At 33.8% G+C, this 11,522-nt stretch overlaps 6 protein-coding genes across 7 annotated transcripts; 4 read left to right on the plus strand and 2 right to left on the minus strand.

The window, feature by feature from the left end:
• The first annotated feature begins 183 nt into the window (after nt 1-183).
• On the plus strand, nt 184-756 carry LOC135836571 (E3 ubiquitin-protein ligase RNF180-like). The gene is made up of 2 exons (XM_065351490.1): nt 184-505; nt 587-756. The coding sequence occupies exons 1-2, from the start codon at nt 308-310 to the stop codon at nt 737-739; spliced, it is 351 nt and encodes a 116-aa protein (XP_065207562.1). The 5' UTR covers nt 184-307; the 3' UTR covers nt 740-756.
• A 110-nt stretch (nt 757-866) lies between these two features.
• On the minus strand, nt 867-2,155 carry TfIIA-S (Transcription-factor-IIA-S). Its single transcript, XM_065351478.1, has 5 exons — nt 1,967-2,155; nt 1,550-1,711; nt 1,370-1,474; nt 1,168-1,297; nt 867-1,093 (listed from the first exon to the last, which is right to left on the minus strand). The coding sequence occupies exons 2-5, from the start codon at nt 1,619-1,621 to the stop codon at nt 1,053-1,055; spliced, it is 348 nt and encodes a 115-aa protein (XP_065207550.1). The 5' UTR covers nt 1,622-1,711; nt 1,967-2,155; the 3' UTR covers nt 867-1,052.
• Nucleotides 2,156-2,704: 549 nt separating this feature from the next.
• Vti1b (Vesicle transport through interaction with t-SNAREs 1b) lies at nt 2,705-3,037 on the plus strand. The gene has a single exon (XM_065351272.1). It carries the CDS (start codon nt 2,705-2,707, stop codon nt 3,035-3,037), a length of 333 nt encoding a protein of 110 aa, XP_065207344.1.
• A 204-nt stretch (nt 3,038-3,241) lies between these two features.
• On the minus strand, nt 3,242-7,835 carry su(Hw) (suppressor of Hairy wing). Of its 2 annotated transcripts, XM_065351627.1 has the most exons (16): nt 7,732-7,835; nt 7,550-7,651; nt 7,195-7,337; nt 7,045-7,113; nt 6,855-6,973; nt 6,627-6,774; nt 6,419-6,558; nt 6,176-6,347; nt 5,985-6,103; nt 5,751-5,907; nt 5,571-5,680; nt 5,015-5,156; nt 4,752-4,931; nt 4,569-4,645; nt 4,077-4,414; nt 3,242-3,992 (listed from the first exon to the last, which is right to left on the minus strand). In XM_065351627.1, exons 4-16 carry the CDS (start codon nt 7,091-7,093, stop codon nt 3,818-3,820), a joined length of 1,926 nt encoding a protein of 641 aa, XP_065207699.1. In that variant the 5' UTR covers nt 7,094-7,113; nt 7,195-7,337; nt 7,550-7,651; nt 7,732-7,835; the 3' UTR covers nt 3,242-3,817. The 2 variants fall into 2 exon arrangements, with proteins under 2 accessions (XP_065207699.1, XP_065207692.1); XM_065351620.1 differs by having other exon boundaries at nt 7,550-7,801.
• Nucleotides 7,836-7,982: 147 nt separating this feature from the next.
• On the plus strand, nt 7,983-9,851 carry LOC135836715 (breast cancer metastasis-suppressor 1-like protein). Its single transcript, XM_065351712.1, has 5 exons — nt 7,983-8,145; nt 8,237-8,505; nt 8,575-8,662; nt 8,738-8,945; nt 9,017-9,851. Coding segments are annotated over exons 1-5 (903 nt in total). The 5' UTR covers nt 7,983-8,143; the 3' UTR covers nt 9,353-9,851.
• Nucleotides 9,852-10,067: 216 nt separating this feature from the next.
• Nucleotides 10,068-11,164, plus strand: LOC135836742 (thioredoxin domain-containing protein 17-like). The gene is made up of 3 exons (XM_065351758.1): nt 10,068-10,384; nt 10,477-10,564; nt 10,762-11,164. Exons 1-3 carry the CDS (start codon nt 10,240-10,242, stop codon nt 10,925-10,927), a joined length of 399 nt encoding a protein of 132 aa, XP_065207830.1. The 5' UTR covers nt 10,068-10,239; the 3' UTR covers nt 10,928-11,164.
• The last annotated feature ends 358 nt before the right edge of the window (nt 11,165-11,522 follow it).

The raw sequence follows: 11,522 nt of genomic DNA on the forward strand, positions 1-11,522 counted from the left end.
AACAAACGCATCTGCGCATGTCTCAGGAATTGATGCTTGTGAACAGTAAACGGAAACACCCCTAGCACCCCCACTTCCACCATTACTCCACGGACAACAAATACACACACACGTTTCCTGAGACATGCGCAGATGCGTTTGTTTCTAATTTGAAATCAACAGAGTTGACGACATAACCAGTGGGATAATTTTGCGTATGAGTAGCCGTCTTGGTTAACTAAAAGGTCGATGGATAAAACACGCAAAAATGTGATAAAACACACATTTTTCTTCTTTTTTTTACGATTAATTATGAATTATTTAAATAATGAGTAGCTCTTTGAAATGTAGAAAATGTCGAAACGTTTTAATTAATCAAGCCGATACTTCTATTCTCGACGTACACGGCAAAATAATCGATAAAGTTGACAACAGTCTGAGCTACGATTGTTCCGGGAAACTTTCAGATGTTTGGTATCTTCAAGAAACCGAGCTACCGGAATGGATTATTGAAATGATAAACGAGGTAACTCATTATTCGACAAGTTTAACCCAACCTAATGTAATTCATATTCTAATGAAAGTTCGTGAATGAATATGTTTGCAGGCGGAGTGGCAGAAGGGAAAACTGAAGTGTCCATTTTGCGAAGCTCGAATCGGCTCATTTGATTTTATTTCGGGGCCAAAATGCCCATGCAGGAAACACTTATTGCCTACTGTTCATATTGTTAGAAGTAAATCTGATGTTATTCAAAAATAAAGTCGATTGTTACCATCTTTTGTTAACATTTCATTGTCAAGTTTTCGAAATTCGAGTTCGATTTGAGAGCTTCTCGTTACTGAGAAATTGGAATTTTATTATTGCGTTTCTAAAATGAAATACACGCTTTTACGATGAAAACTATATAATATATATTTTAAAAAACACGTTATTTTACAAATTCAATATTAAATAATACAAGCATTTCGAAATTAGATACATCGCACAATTCAAAATACACAAAAAAGCACTCAAAATCGAGTTTCCCACACCTATGAAAAATAGAAAAAAATACTATGTAATAAAACTGCAGTTAGATATCGTCGTTAGCATTTGATTTCGAGGCATTCATATCTGTAAGGTGAAAACAAAAGTTAAATGAACAAGTGTGTGGTTTCCATACGAAATGACTGTAACGAAATTCTTACTTTTGCCATCACACGCGACAATTTTGACTTTTTCAACTTTGGCTAGCTCTTGAACCTCTCTGAATTCCACATCGTTCAACATGAAGGTCCAAACGTTATCACAAAACCTATACGTGCTCAATTTTCCAGCCTAATAACGAATAAAACAATTAACAGGTATTCGATAAAATTCGTCGAAGTGGTATTTTGTATTCGCACGTACTTTGAACGAGATTCTTGTTTTAACTTTGGTTGCCAGTGCATTATTGATGGTCTTATCGAACTGCAGGAGAACTTTTATGGCCAATTGTGGAGTTATTTGACCGCACTGTAAAAGTCAATCAATCAGAGAAACAAACGTTATGGTAATTCAAATACAAAAGTGTAAAGATTCCCAACGTACCTCTATTAATTCATCCAAGCTTTCTTGCAAAGTATTGCCTAGAGTTGTGTTTCGATATAATTGATAAGTCATCTCGAGTCTTGCAAAACGATATAAAACGATCAGAGAAGATTTTCAGAACGATGAAAACTGAGTATACGTAATTCGTGTCAATCAATATCTCTGGAATACAAAATTTTCAATCATTAGTCAAAGTAGAGATGTAAAATAATGAAACATCAATCGCAACATATGGAACAGAAATGGATCTCGCTTGCAGATCCTAGACTTCAATTATGAAAAACAAGGAATTAACTTATCAACGCCGAGTCGTTTAATGACTCCAATAATACCTAATTTATTCCTCATATTGAGTAAAATCGGTGAATACGAACACCTAAAATCATCCTTTACAATGATGGAAAAAAATTAGCTTACCAACATGAATCTGAGAATGTTTTCAGGAGATGAATACTGAGTTATTTTGATTCAGACGAGAGTTTCTTTCGAGATTATTACAAATACAAACTTTATAGAGAAAATTAATATACTCATTTTGCAATTTTCTTTTGAAAAACTTCGATTTTCTCCACGAAATTTTCCAAGTTTTATCTGTTTGTTTTTTTTCGTCATAAAATTTTTACATAGAGGGCGCTATATTGCAGAGTTGCCAACTACCATTTTGATGATTTGAAAAAATCACAAAATGAGATTCCAAAATTTTTAATTTTTTATTTCAGAATTTTCTTTAAATTTAGGAGTTTTAAATTGATAAAAAGATTCTAAATGAATAGAGTATTTATTTTTCATGTTTTTAGATCTAAATTCATTTCAATTTTCAGGAATTTATGAGAAAATTTTTTAAAAAATTTCACCTCTTACAATATTTATCCAATGATTTTGCCAACACTGCGTTATGTGTCATTATCTTATCAGCAGAAAAAGGAAAACAAATTTTTCACCATTTTTCTGACAAATTTCCGTTTCCAGTATAAAATTTAGCATATTTCCCTTTAATAAACGTCGTAACTCGAGTAAAACATATGAATCTATAAACTAGACGAATTGAATCTTCATCTGTACTCTTCTCTCCTCTGGTATGTCTTGTTTTTTCATTCACTTATCGTAGCATTTGAAACACCTTTTTCATCAGTTTTCCTTCTACAGACCATCAAAATGGAGGAAGTTCATAGAAAAACAGTCCTCGAAGGTCGAGCTGCTCTTCTAAGAACCAACGAATGTTTAAATCGTACCCAGCAAACGGCTCTGGAAACTGAAGAAATCGGTACTAATATCGTACAAGAGTTGGATTCACAAAGAGAGTCGCTCCTCAGAGCTCGAGATAGATTGGTGAACACAGATTTCGAATTAACTAGAACCCAACAGATACTGAGAATGGCCCAACGTAACGTTTTTACCAATAAATTACTGCTTATATTGATAATTATAATGGAAGTTTGTATCTTAGGGTTCCTTCTGTACTTCAAATTTGTCCATAAGTCATCGTAAGTGATTCTTTGCTACCTACTCGATTCCGCTGTATTTTCTATTCGTAATCGTATTTCTATTTTCTATTATTATTATTGTTCATTGTTTCGTATTCATTATTTGAATTATAATCACTCTTATATTCGAATTCGTTGTATTATTCTGCTGAAAAGTAAGATGGTGCTAACTTGACGATCTACGTAAGAAAAAAAAAACCAACAGACGTGATATTACCAACATGTTTATTCGATTTTTTAACCATTTTACTCTTATAAATGTGCATACATAAATTAAAACTTTATTGAAAAATTCGTAAAATGTATCATGAAATAAAACACCCGATAAAAAAAATAAATTTGAACAAAGATTGAAAAAAAAACAATGGAATTCGTTTCAGAACATTAATATAGTAAAAATTAAAAAGCTCATCTATTGCCTAGAACTTCATCATGCCTAACAACATTATTACGATTCATCACATAAAATAAAATAACTGAAACGATGAGTGATAAACAAGTAGAATTACTTGCGAATTCGTTAATACATAAAAAATAATATCGGAAGAATTTAAGTCGAATAACAATAAAACTTAATAAACAAATTATACATATAAATCAACTTAAAAATATAATAGGTTCATTTAAATCGTAATAAATGATACATAACTTCGATTAAATCATTACCATGCAGAGTAAAATTAATAAAAAGATAGTTAATTCGTGAACACTAAAAACAAAATAGTATTAATACACCGACATCGTATTTCGAGCTTTTGGTATCCCACACATTAACTTTAGTAAATCACGTTTTAGCCAATTTCAAAACGTGTAGAATAACTTCGTCGACGGTTTGATTATTCAACAACGTTTTCACAGCCGAATCGTCGATAACGACTGTAAATAATAATTTGGCATTCTCCCTCAAACAGTCCGGATACGGTAAGTCGTCCGGAGTGGCCGGAGCATGACCACATCTCCTAAAAAAATAAAACAGAACCGATGTGAAATTACTCAGTTGCTAATAAAACACGAAACGAGGAGGTGAAAATAAAATGACTTACTTAATCACGGCTTCCAATAATTTATCAACCGAAGCAGTAGGCCAGCCGAAAGATTTAAGGGTAGCTTCGTCTACCAACATGGTTAACAATTCACCAATAGACTCGGTCAAAGCGTCATCTGGCAGATACGTATGGAATTCAGAGTTCTCGGGTGTTTCGGCTTCTTCGTCATTCGTGCTGGCTGCGGCGACTGCCAAAAGCTGAGCTTGCAGTTTCTTCTTCTCGGCTTCGGCCATGATTTCTTCGAGCATTTCGCGATGCTTGGTTCGCATATGACGTAACAAGCAATCTTGACGTATGAACGCGCGACCACATTCGTCGCAAGAACGAGGAGGCTCCTGTAGAAAAAATGAGCAAATTCTCAAATTATTTTTTTGCCAAAATGTTGAAAAAAATTGGACAAAGCATCAGAAAAAATTCATGAGAGGGGGCACAGCAGGGTAGATAATTTTTTCTCGAGGACTCAAGGGGAAAAAATTCACAACTACTCACCTTGGTATGAGTTAGAAGATGTATCTTCAACGATGACTTCATAGCGAATCCTTTATCACAAATTGGACATTTGTGAGCTGTAAAACGACCAAATATTAGTCAATATTTCAAAATTATGATTACTCAATCAGCTAATTCTACTTGAAAAATTCGAGAAAAAAATTGGCAATTCAAAAAAATCACCTTTAACGCCGGAATGCAGCACATCATGTCGAGCTAAATCTTCTTTACGAATGAACGATTTGCCACATTTCTCACAATCGAACGGTTTGGCGTTTTCGTGAACGAACTTTATATGCAAATCCAAACGTGTCCTCCTATTAAAAGCTTTTCCACAGTGTTCGCAAGTGTACCCATTCTCTCCTGCAAACAATTCACAAAAAAATTCAAGCATAAAAATCGTCTTCGTTAAATCAACGTGCTTGTAATATTCTCGAGATATTTACCAGTATGATGGAAGATATGAGCTCGCAGTTGCGTAGCTTGAATGAAACTTTTACCGCAAAACAAGCACGTATGCGGTTTAACACCGGTATGGATCCGTGTATGACGATTGAGCGTTTCTTTGGCCGCAAACTTGGCGAAGCACTGAAATAACAAGTCGAAAAATTAATTAAAAAATAAGAAAAATAATGAAAATTCGATAATTCAACAGGATACTGTACTGAACACAGATTAAACTACTCCAAAAAAAAAAAGGTGCAAATTACGAAGAAAAAAGAAAACACAGTAAATTCAAAACTAGTCCTTAAATTACCCACCTCTCGAATCGAACAAGATTTAATGAAAGCTTGCATATATAAAAACATAAAAAATTATTATTTCGTAAAAATAAACCTTCGTTAGTAAAATTTATACGCGATTTGAAAACAGCAGCTATGTCTCAAAAGTCCTTAAATCATGGTCCCAGAAGTACGTAATCTCAAATTGCATTATACTCGTAAATTTACATCAAGAGGACCTTTGAGATACACTGCACGTAAAATGATTCGCATTATTTACCTGTTTACATTCGTAGGGTCTTTCTCCGGTATGCTTACGGCGATGTTTTTTCAAAGCTCCACTGGTTGAGAACTTCTTCTCGCATAAATCGCAAGCGTGCGGCTTATCGCCTGAAATTATTCCGTTAGATATTTCAGATAACAAAAATCGACTAGTATAAAGCTACAAACAAGTACGTACCCAAATGAAGTTTCTTGTGCTGATTCAACACGAACATTCCTGCGAACTCCTGAGAACAATACTCGCATGTGTACTTCTGTTTACGTTTCGTTTGACCGGCATGGGCACGAAGATGCTCGCGCAGATTATCTTTTCTTGTAAAAACACGTTGGCAAACCTATCAAACAAGTGATTCGAACGTTATACGAAGATAAATACGAAGGAAGATTTTCGCAACAGCTTCGAATTATCTACCTGACAAGGAAAAGTAGGTCTTTCCGAGCCATCGCAACCTGTTTGCATATTGTGACGAACTAAATGATACTTCCTACTGAATTCTTTATTACAAACGGGACACGAGACAGGTTTGAAATCTGCAGAAAAACATTTGTGTTAGGATACGTCAAATTTAATAAAATATTCAAACACCGAGAAAAAAGTATTACTTGGATTATGGATTCGCAAATGAAACCGTAGCATTTTTTTATCGGGACATTTCACATCGCATTTACTGCAGTTGTACGTATCTCCTTCTTCGTGAATCAGAATGCGATGTCGTAGTCGAGCCGCGTCGCTGGTGAACAAATACATACATTCTTCGCAGCTGAATTCTCCTTCCTAAACATAAATAATTTAGTTTGGACTAATTCGATAGAATCTTCGATGATTTTAATAACAATTTTAAATACCGTATGAGCTGTATCAGAGTTTTCTCCGCAACAATCACATTTTCCAGGTTGTATAAACGAGTTGATACCGTTACTGTTTATAAAGGTGCTCATGCCCAATTCAACGTCATTTTTGGTACTATTTTGATCGATATTAATTCCTGAAAATGACATTAACGTTAGAAACGTTGAAAAAAATGTCTCATTCTTCGTCAGTGATTAAACATACCAGAGGGCAGGATGTAAATATCATTCGCCATCGAATTATTCTGACCGTCTTGCATTAGTTCGTTATTGCCATCTTCCATCGTTTCATCAGGTGCATCTTCTAGTTCTTCTTTGATTTTTTCGCAAACTTTATTATGACGTTTCAATCCCTGTAAAATAGATCGACAAGAAATTAATATAATCGTGAGTAGGGTAATGTGTTACGAAAGACTGAAAAAAAGAAAAGTACCGATAGACTATTGAAGCTCCTGTCGCAATTATCACAGCCGAATTCCTTTTTAATTTTGATATCTGCAATATCACTCAATCGAATCGATTTCCTTTTACCTTTGGTGACTTTTTTCTCGGCTAAAAAAATTATTACATTCGTTATCCATCGTAATCGAGGCAAACAGATAAATGAGTATTTAAAAATATACCTCCATCTTCGAGATCTACATCGAAATTATAAATATCGTCAGCAGCCATGGCTTTTGAGCTTAGACTTTCTGCGAAAATTACAAGGGTGAGTTTACAAAAAATCATGTAATTCGATACATCTGCGAGAGTATAGCGGGAAAAATAATTACGGTTTTGTTGTTCTAGGCTGGAATTGAATCGAATTTTGTTCTCCTTTCCTCCTTAGCTCATCTGCTGGACTCAGAGTATTGATTCGTGAATCATAAATTGAGTTGCGCAACTGGTACCTATCTATGAAATATGAATCGAGTTCCTGCGAAAAAAAAAGTGTTACAAGTTAAATTTGATCCTCGAGTATAACACATTTGAAAATACACAGGGGAATTTTCAAAATTTCAACTTTTCAAGTTCACGGAATACTTTTGTTAGGAAAGTTTGGCGGGTAAAAAAAAAATCGATGAAATTATTATCCCCCTCTTGACATCAAATCAACATTTTATCAAAACCTAAAGAGCGAATACTTACAAAATTTAGAACAAATTGAGATGTGTTTTGTGGTTGATGGTTTGAAACACAATTCTGCTGGAAATTGCTCGAATGAACTTCTTCCGGCACTGTTGCGATTGACTAGATCACCGTTAAAAATGAATTGTATTCGAATTAAAATTTTTATAAAACGCCTGTTACCTTTCACATCGTCAACTTACGCGTCACATTAATAAGATGGCGGACTAAATACGGATAAAAGGCGCATCATTTCCACACAAAAAATTCCAATTTCTCCCAAAACCTCAATACCGACGAGTTTTGCGGGTAATCGATGGACTGCGCATTGCAGTTCATAAGAAATACGCTAGGAGCGCTACATACAGAATGTTCAATTTTTGTCACGTGACCAATGACGTAGTCTTATTTTTATCTGTCATCCAGTTATTTCTTAACATCCGTAACAAATGTAAATATTTACGTTTGTTTTTCCGATTGATTTGATTAGTTTTAAAGATTTTTTTTTTTCGTGAAAATGTTGAAAAAATTCTAAGGAAAAACTGGGGTTTCCTCTCAGAAAAACCTAGTAAAACTGGTGAAAGACCAGTGATTGAGACAACGTTCCAGGGGATCATGTAAGTTGTGTTTTTACTGGTGTTTTGTGTTACATTTTTCACGTATACCCATTTCAAGATTTCGCCTAAAAATAATCATGGATTTTCTCAGGGAATCCGACGAACCTAAAAATGAAGAAGAAAAACATCCATCTCCAACTCCTACCCCTGCTCCAGTCTCAGTCTCAGTCCCTGACCCTGTACCAGTCCCAGTTCAATCTCCAGATCCAGTTCCAGTCACAGCAGCCCCAGTACCTGAACCGGTCGCTGAAAAAGAAGAAAGCGATGTTGAAGAAATGGAACGCGATTCTGAAGAATCCGATCAGTCTGGTTCAGGATCTGGGGATTCTTCTGAAGGTTCAGAAAGTGACGAAGCTTCAGGTAAACATTATTTTTGGCAAGTTGTTCTTATATTTCGAATCGTTCGTAATTAGGATTTCTGTTCTGTAGAACTCGACGAAGAATATGTTAGGCGAAGGCAAACATGTCTCGAACAGATGGCCGAATTAGAGAAGCAATATGTTGAACTATATGACATGTAAGTTATTTATTTATTCATTCGTGCCTATCGATCGATTTCTGCATTATTGAACTTTTCGTTCCATTATCGTAGCATTATAAACGAGCGTTTGAATCAAATCTCATTGAAATTAACGGAGATCAAATGTGGTGAAGCGTCAGAGTATTTACAACCTTTGGCAGATTTAGAGGAAAATATGAGAATTCGATCCGAAGTTTCGGGTGTTTTGCGTCAGTATAGGATTAAAAACTTGGAAAATCAGTACGAAGCTGAAGAATTGACAGCCAAACAAAATTTCGAGGTATGCAATTATGAAATTAAAATAATTACAATTACAATTGTGTTATTAAATTTGCGCAATTTTGCCAATAGAACGAGAAAGAACTATTGTACGATTCGATTGAAGATGAATTGAAGGATAAAATCAAACATCTCGAAGAAGATAGAAATAACGTTGACCTAAATGCCGATCTATGGATGGTTGAAAGAGGTTTAGGCAAATCTGGCAAAATAACTAAAGACAAGAAGCATATTACTCATCTTAAAGGAGGTATTCATCGAGAAACGGAGTCGAATTCTCGTCGCAAACCTGTCACGGTATCCGGACCTTATATAGTATACATGTTGAGAGATTCTGAAATTCTCGAAGATTGGACAACTATTAAAAAAGCTTTATCAAATTGCAATCGTAAACGTAGCTGTCAGTAGTGTTTCACTCAAATGTCAAATTTTTTTTCATAAAATTCGCCTCCTGTTTACTCGTTTTTCTCTTTTTTTCAGAATTAAATTTAAAGTAATGCCAAGTATCAAAGAGATATGAATGGATTTTTTTTTTACATCATGATCAGTTACCTCTCTATTATTCTTGATGAATTTTTTATGATTGTTAGCTCTCTTTTACTTTACAGTATTTTTTACATGTTTTTATTGTCGTACATATTTATTCATTATTTCAGCTATGACGTGAATGTTACATTCCAAATTTTGATTGTTTTTTTGATCAAAGGAAACCAAATATAATCGACAACATTTTTGTAGGTAATAATTTTCAATTGTTAGATACAATATACTTAATTTTAACCTTAAAATCATCGTAAAGTATTAAATTATTGATTAAGTGGTAAGTTATTGTGAATGTTATGTATTACGTGTTGAAAATTGAAGCCTAAGATTTAAATTTTTTTAAAATAAAAATGTTAATGAACGATTTTTTGATTGAACTTTTCTTGTGCAACAATTCTGTTGGAAACTATTAAGATATTTTTCGATGCGATGAAAGTGATATTTTCATGTGAAATCGAATATTTACAATGTACATAGATAAAATTTGAATATTTAAATAAAAAGGAAATATCATAAAACGAACAAATATATAGACCTTCGCCCCTTCCGCCACCGCCCACTTCTGAAAAAATTTCAAACAATCAACGGTTGTTGTTGTCTTGTTTAAACAAAACCGGTAATCAGCTGTTCTTATCAATCAAACTGATTCGACATTTTTTTTGAAAAGAGAGTCATGATAAAGTACACGATTTGAAATTTAGTTTCAAGTATTCGAATAAATTTTGAAGTTAATTCAAATTCCTGTATTCAAAATGGTCGAACGTTATTCTGCAACTTCTTATAACGAATGGGTACGTCAAATACTGCGATTATCTGAAACTCATCAACGAATAGTGGTTGTTTTCTGCGGAGCCTTGGACGAGAATGGGCTAAGTTGGTGTCCAGACTGTAGAAATGGTTTGTGATTAATTCTATTTGCCTATACTCGTATGAACGATAATGTGAAAGGTTAGTTCTTGATCTATGTGATATAATTTTGTTTTTTGAAGCTCTTCCGGTGATCGAAGATGCCATTCAAAACACAGCCGTTCCGAATGTACGTTCAGCTTACCTGTTTGTTGGCATACAACGAGATGAGTACGTTTGAAATGATGTTTTGTAATTTATTTATCCGTGATTTGGATTTGGAAATCCTTCATTCATCGTTTCAATGCTAAGAATGTCGATTCGAGTTGAACGAAATCGAAGCACGAGCTTCACTTTGGTCTTTCTTCAACAAAGTACATAAAATTGAATTCTTCCGATCAATTTATTCTACTGATTTTCTGTTTCAGGTGGAAAAATCCCAACAATTATTATAAAATGGATAATCATTTGAAATTGACCAATGTACCAACTATAATTTGTTGGGATCGTGGCAAACTGGTCGCTAGATTAGTCGAAGAAGATTGTGCTATTCCCGAAATGGTTTCGCCTCTTTTCAAGAATGCCTATTTGTGATACTCGTCGTTCTCGTTCATATTTTTAGTCCGTTTGTCTTGGAATTCGAATCGAAATTATTCCATATTAGGCCTTTTATTGGAGTAGTCTTCCTGTTCTACTTTTATATTCGAAGAATTCGAATTCTGAGAAACATCGAAATGCATTTCATATTATGATTAGTTATATTATGTTACGAATCGAACTGAAATTTATACATTTTTTTCTTGGAAGTATATATTTTGTTATACACTTTTATTGATTTTATTATTCGTGAGCTGCTGCTATAGCTACTTTTTTTTCGATGTCTTGCCATGAGAATGAAAAAATATATATTATTTCAAGTTCAAGTTATGAAAATTTGTTCCATCTTTTCGAATTTTGGTTTCGTCGTGTCTTAAATTATTTTTGAAGGATTTTCAATTTTGGTAATACTTTTGATGAAGATTCGTTATTCGTTGATAATGATTGAAATCCAACACTTCTCGTAACGCTTTTATTTAATTTTATTCTGAAGATTTTGATTTTTAATTTGAATTATTTTCAAATTCAAAAATTGAAAAATTTGTTTGTTCAAAAAAAAAATAAAAAGATTAAGAGTACTTCAACATGAAGC

Source organism: Planococcus citri, chromosome 1 (assembly GCF_950023065.1).
Source record: "Planococcus citri chromosome 1, ihPlaCitr1.1, whole genome shotgun sequence".
Taxonomy (NCBI): Eukaryota; Metazoa; Arthropoda; class Insecta; order Hemiptera; family Pseudococcidae; genus Planococcus; species Planococcus citri.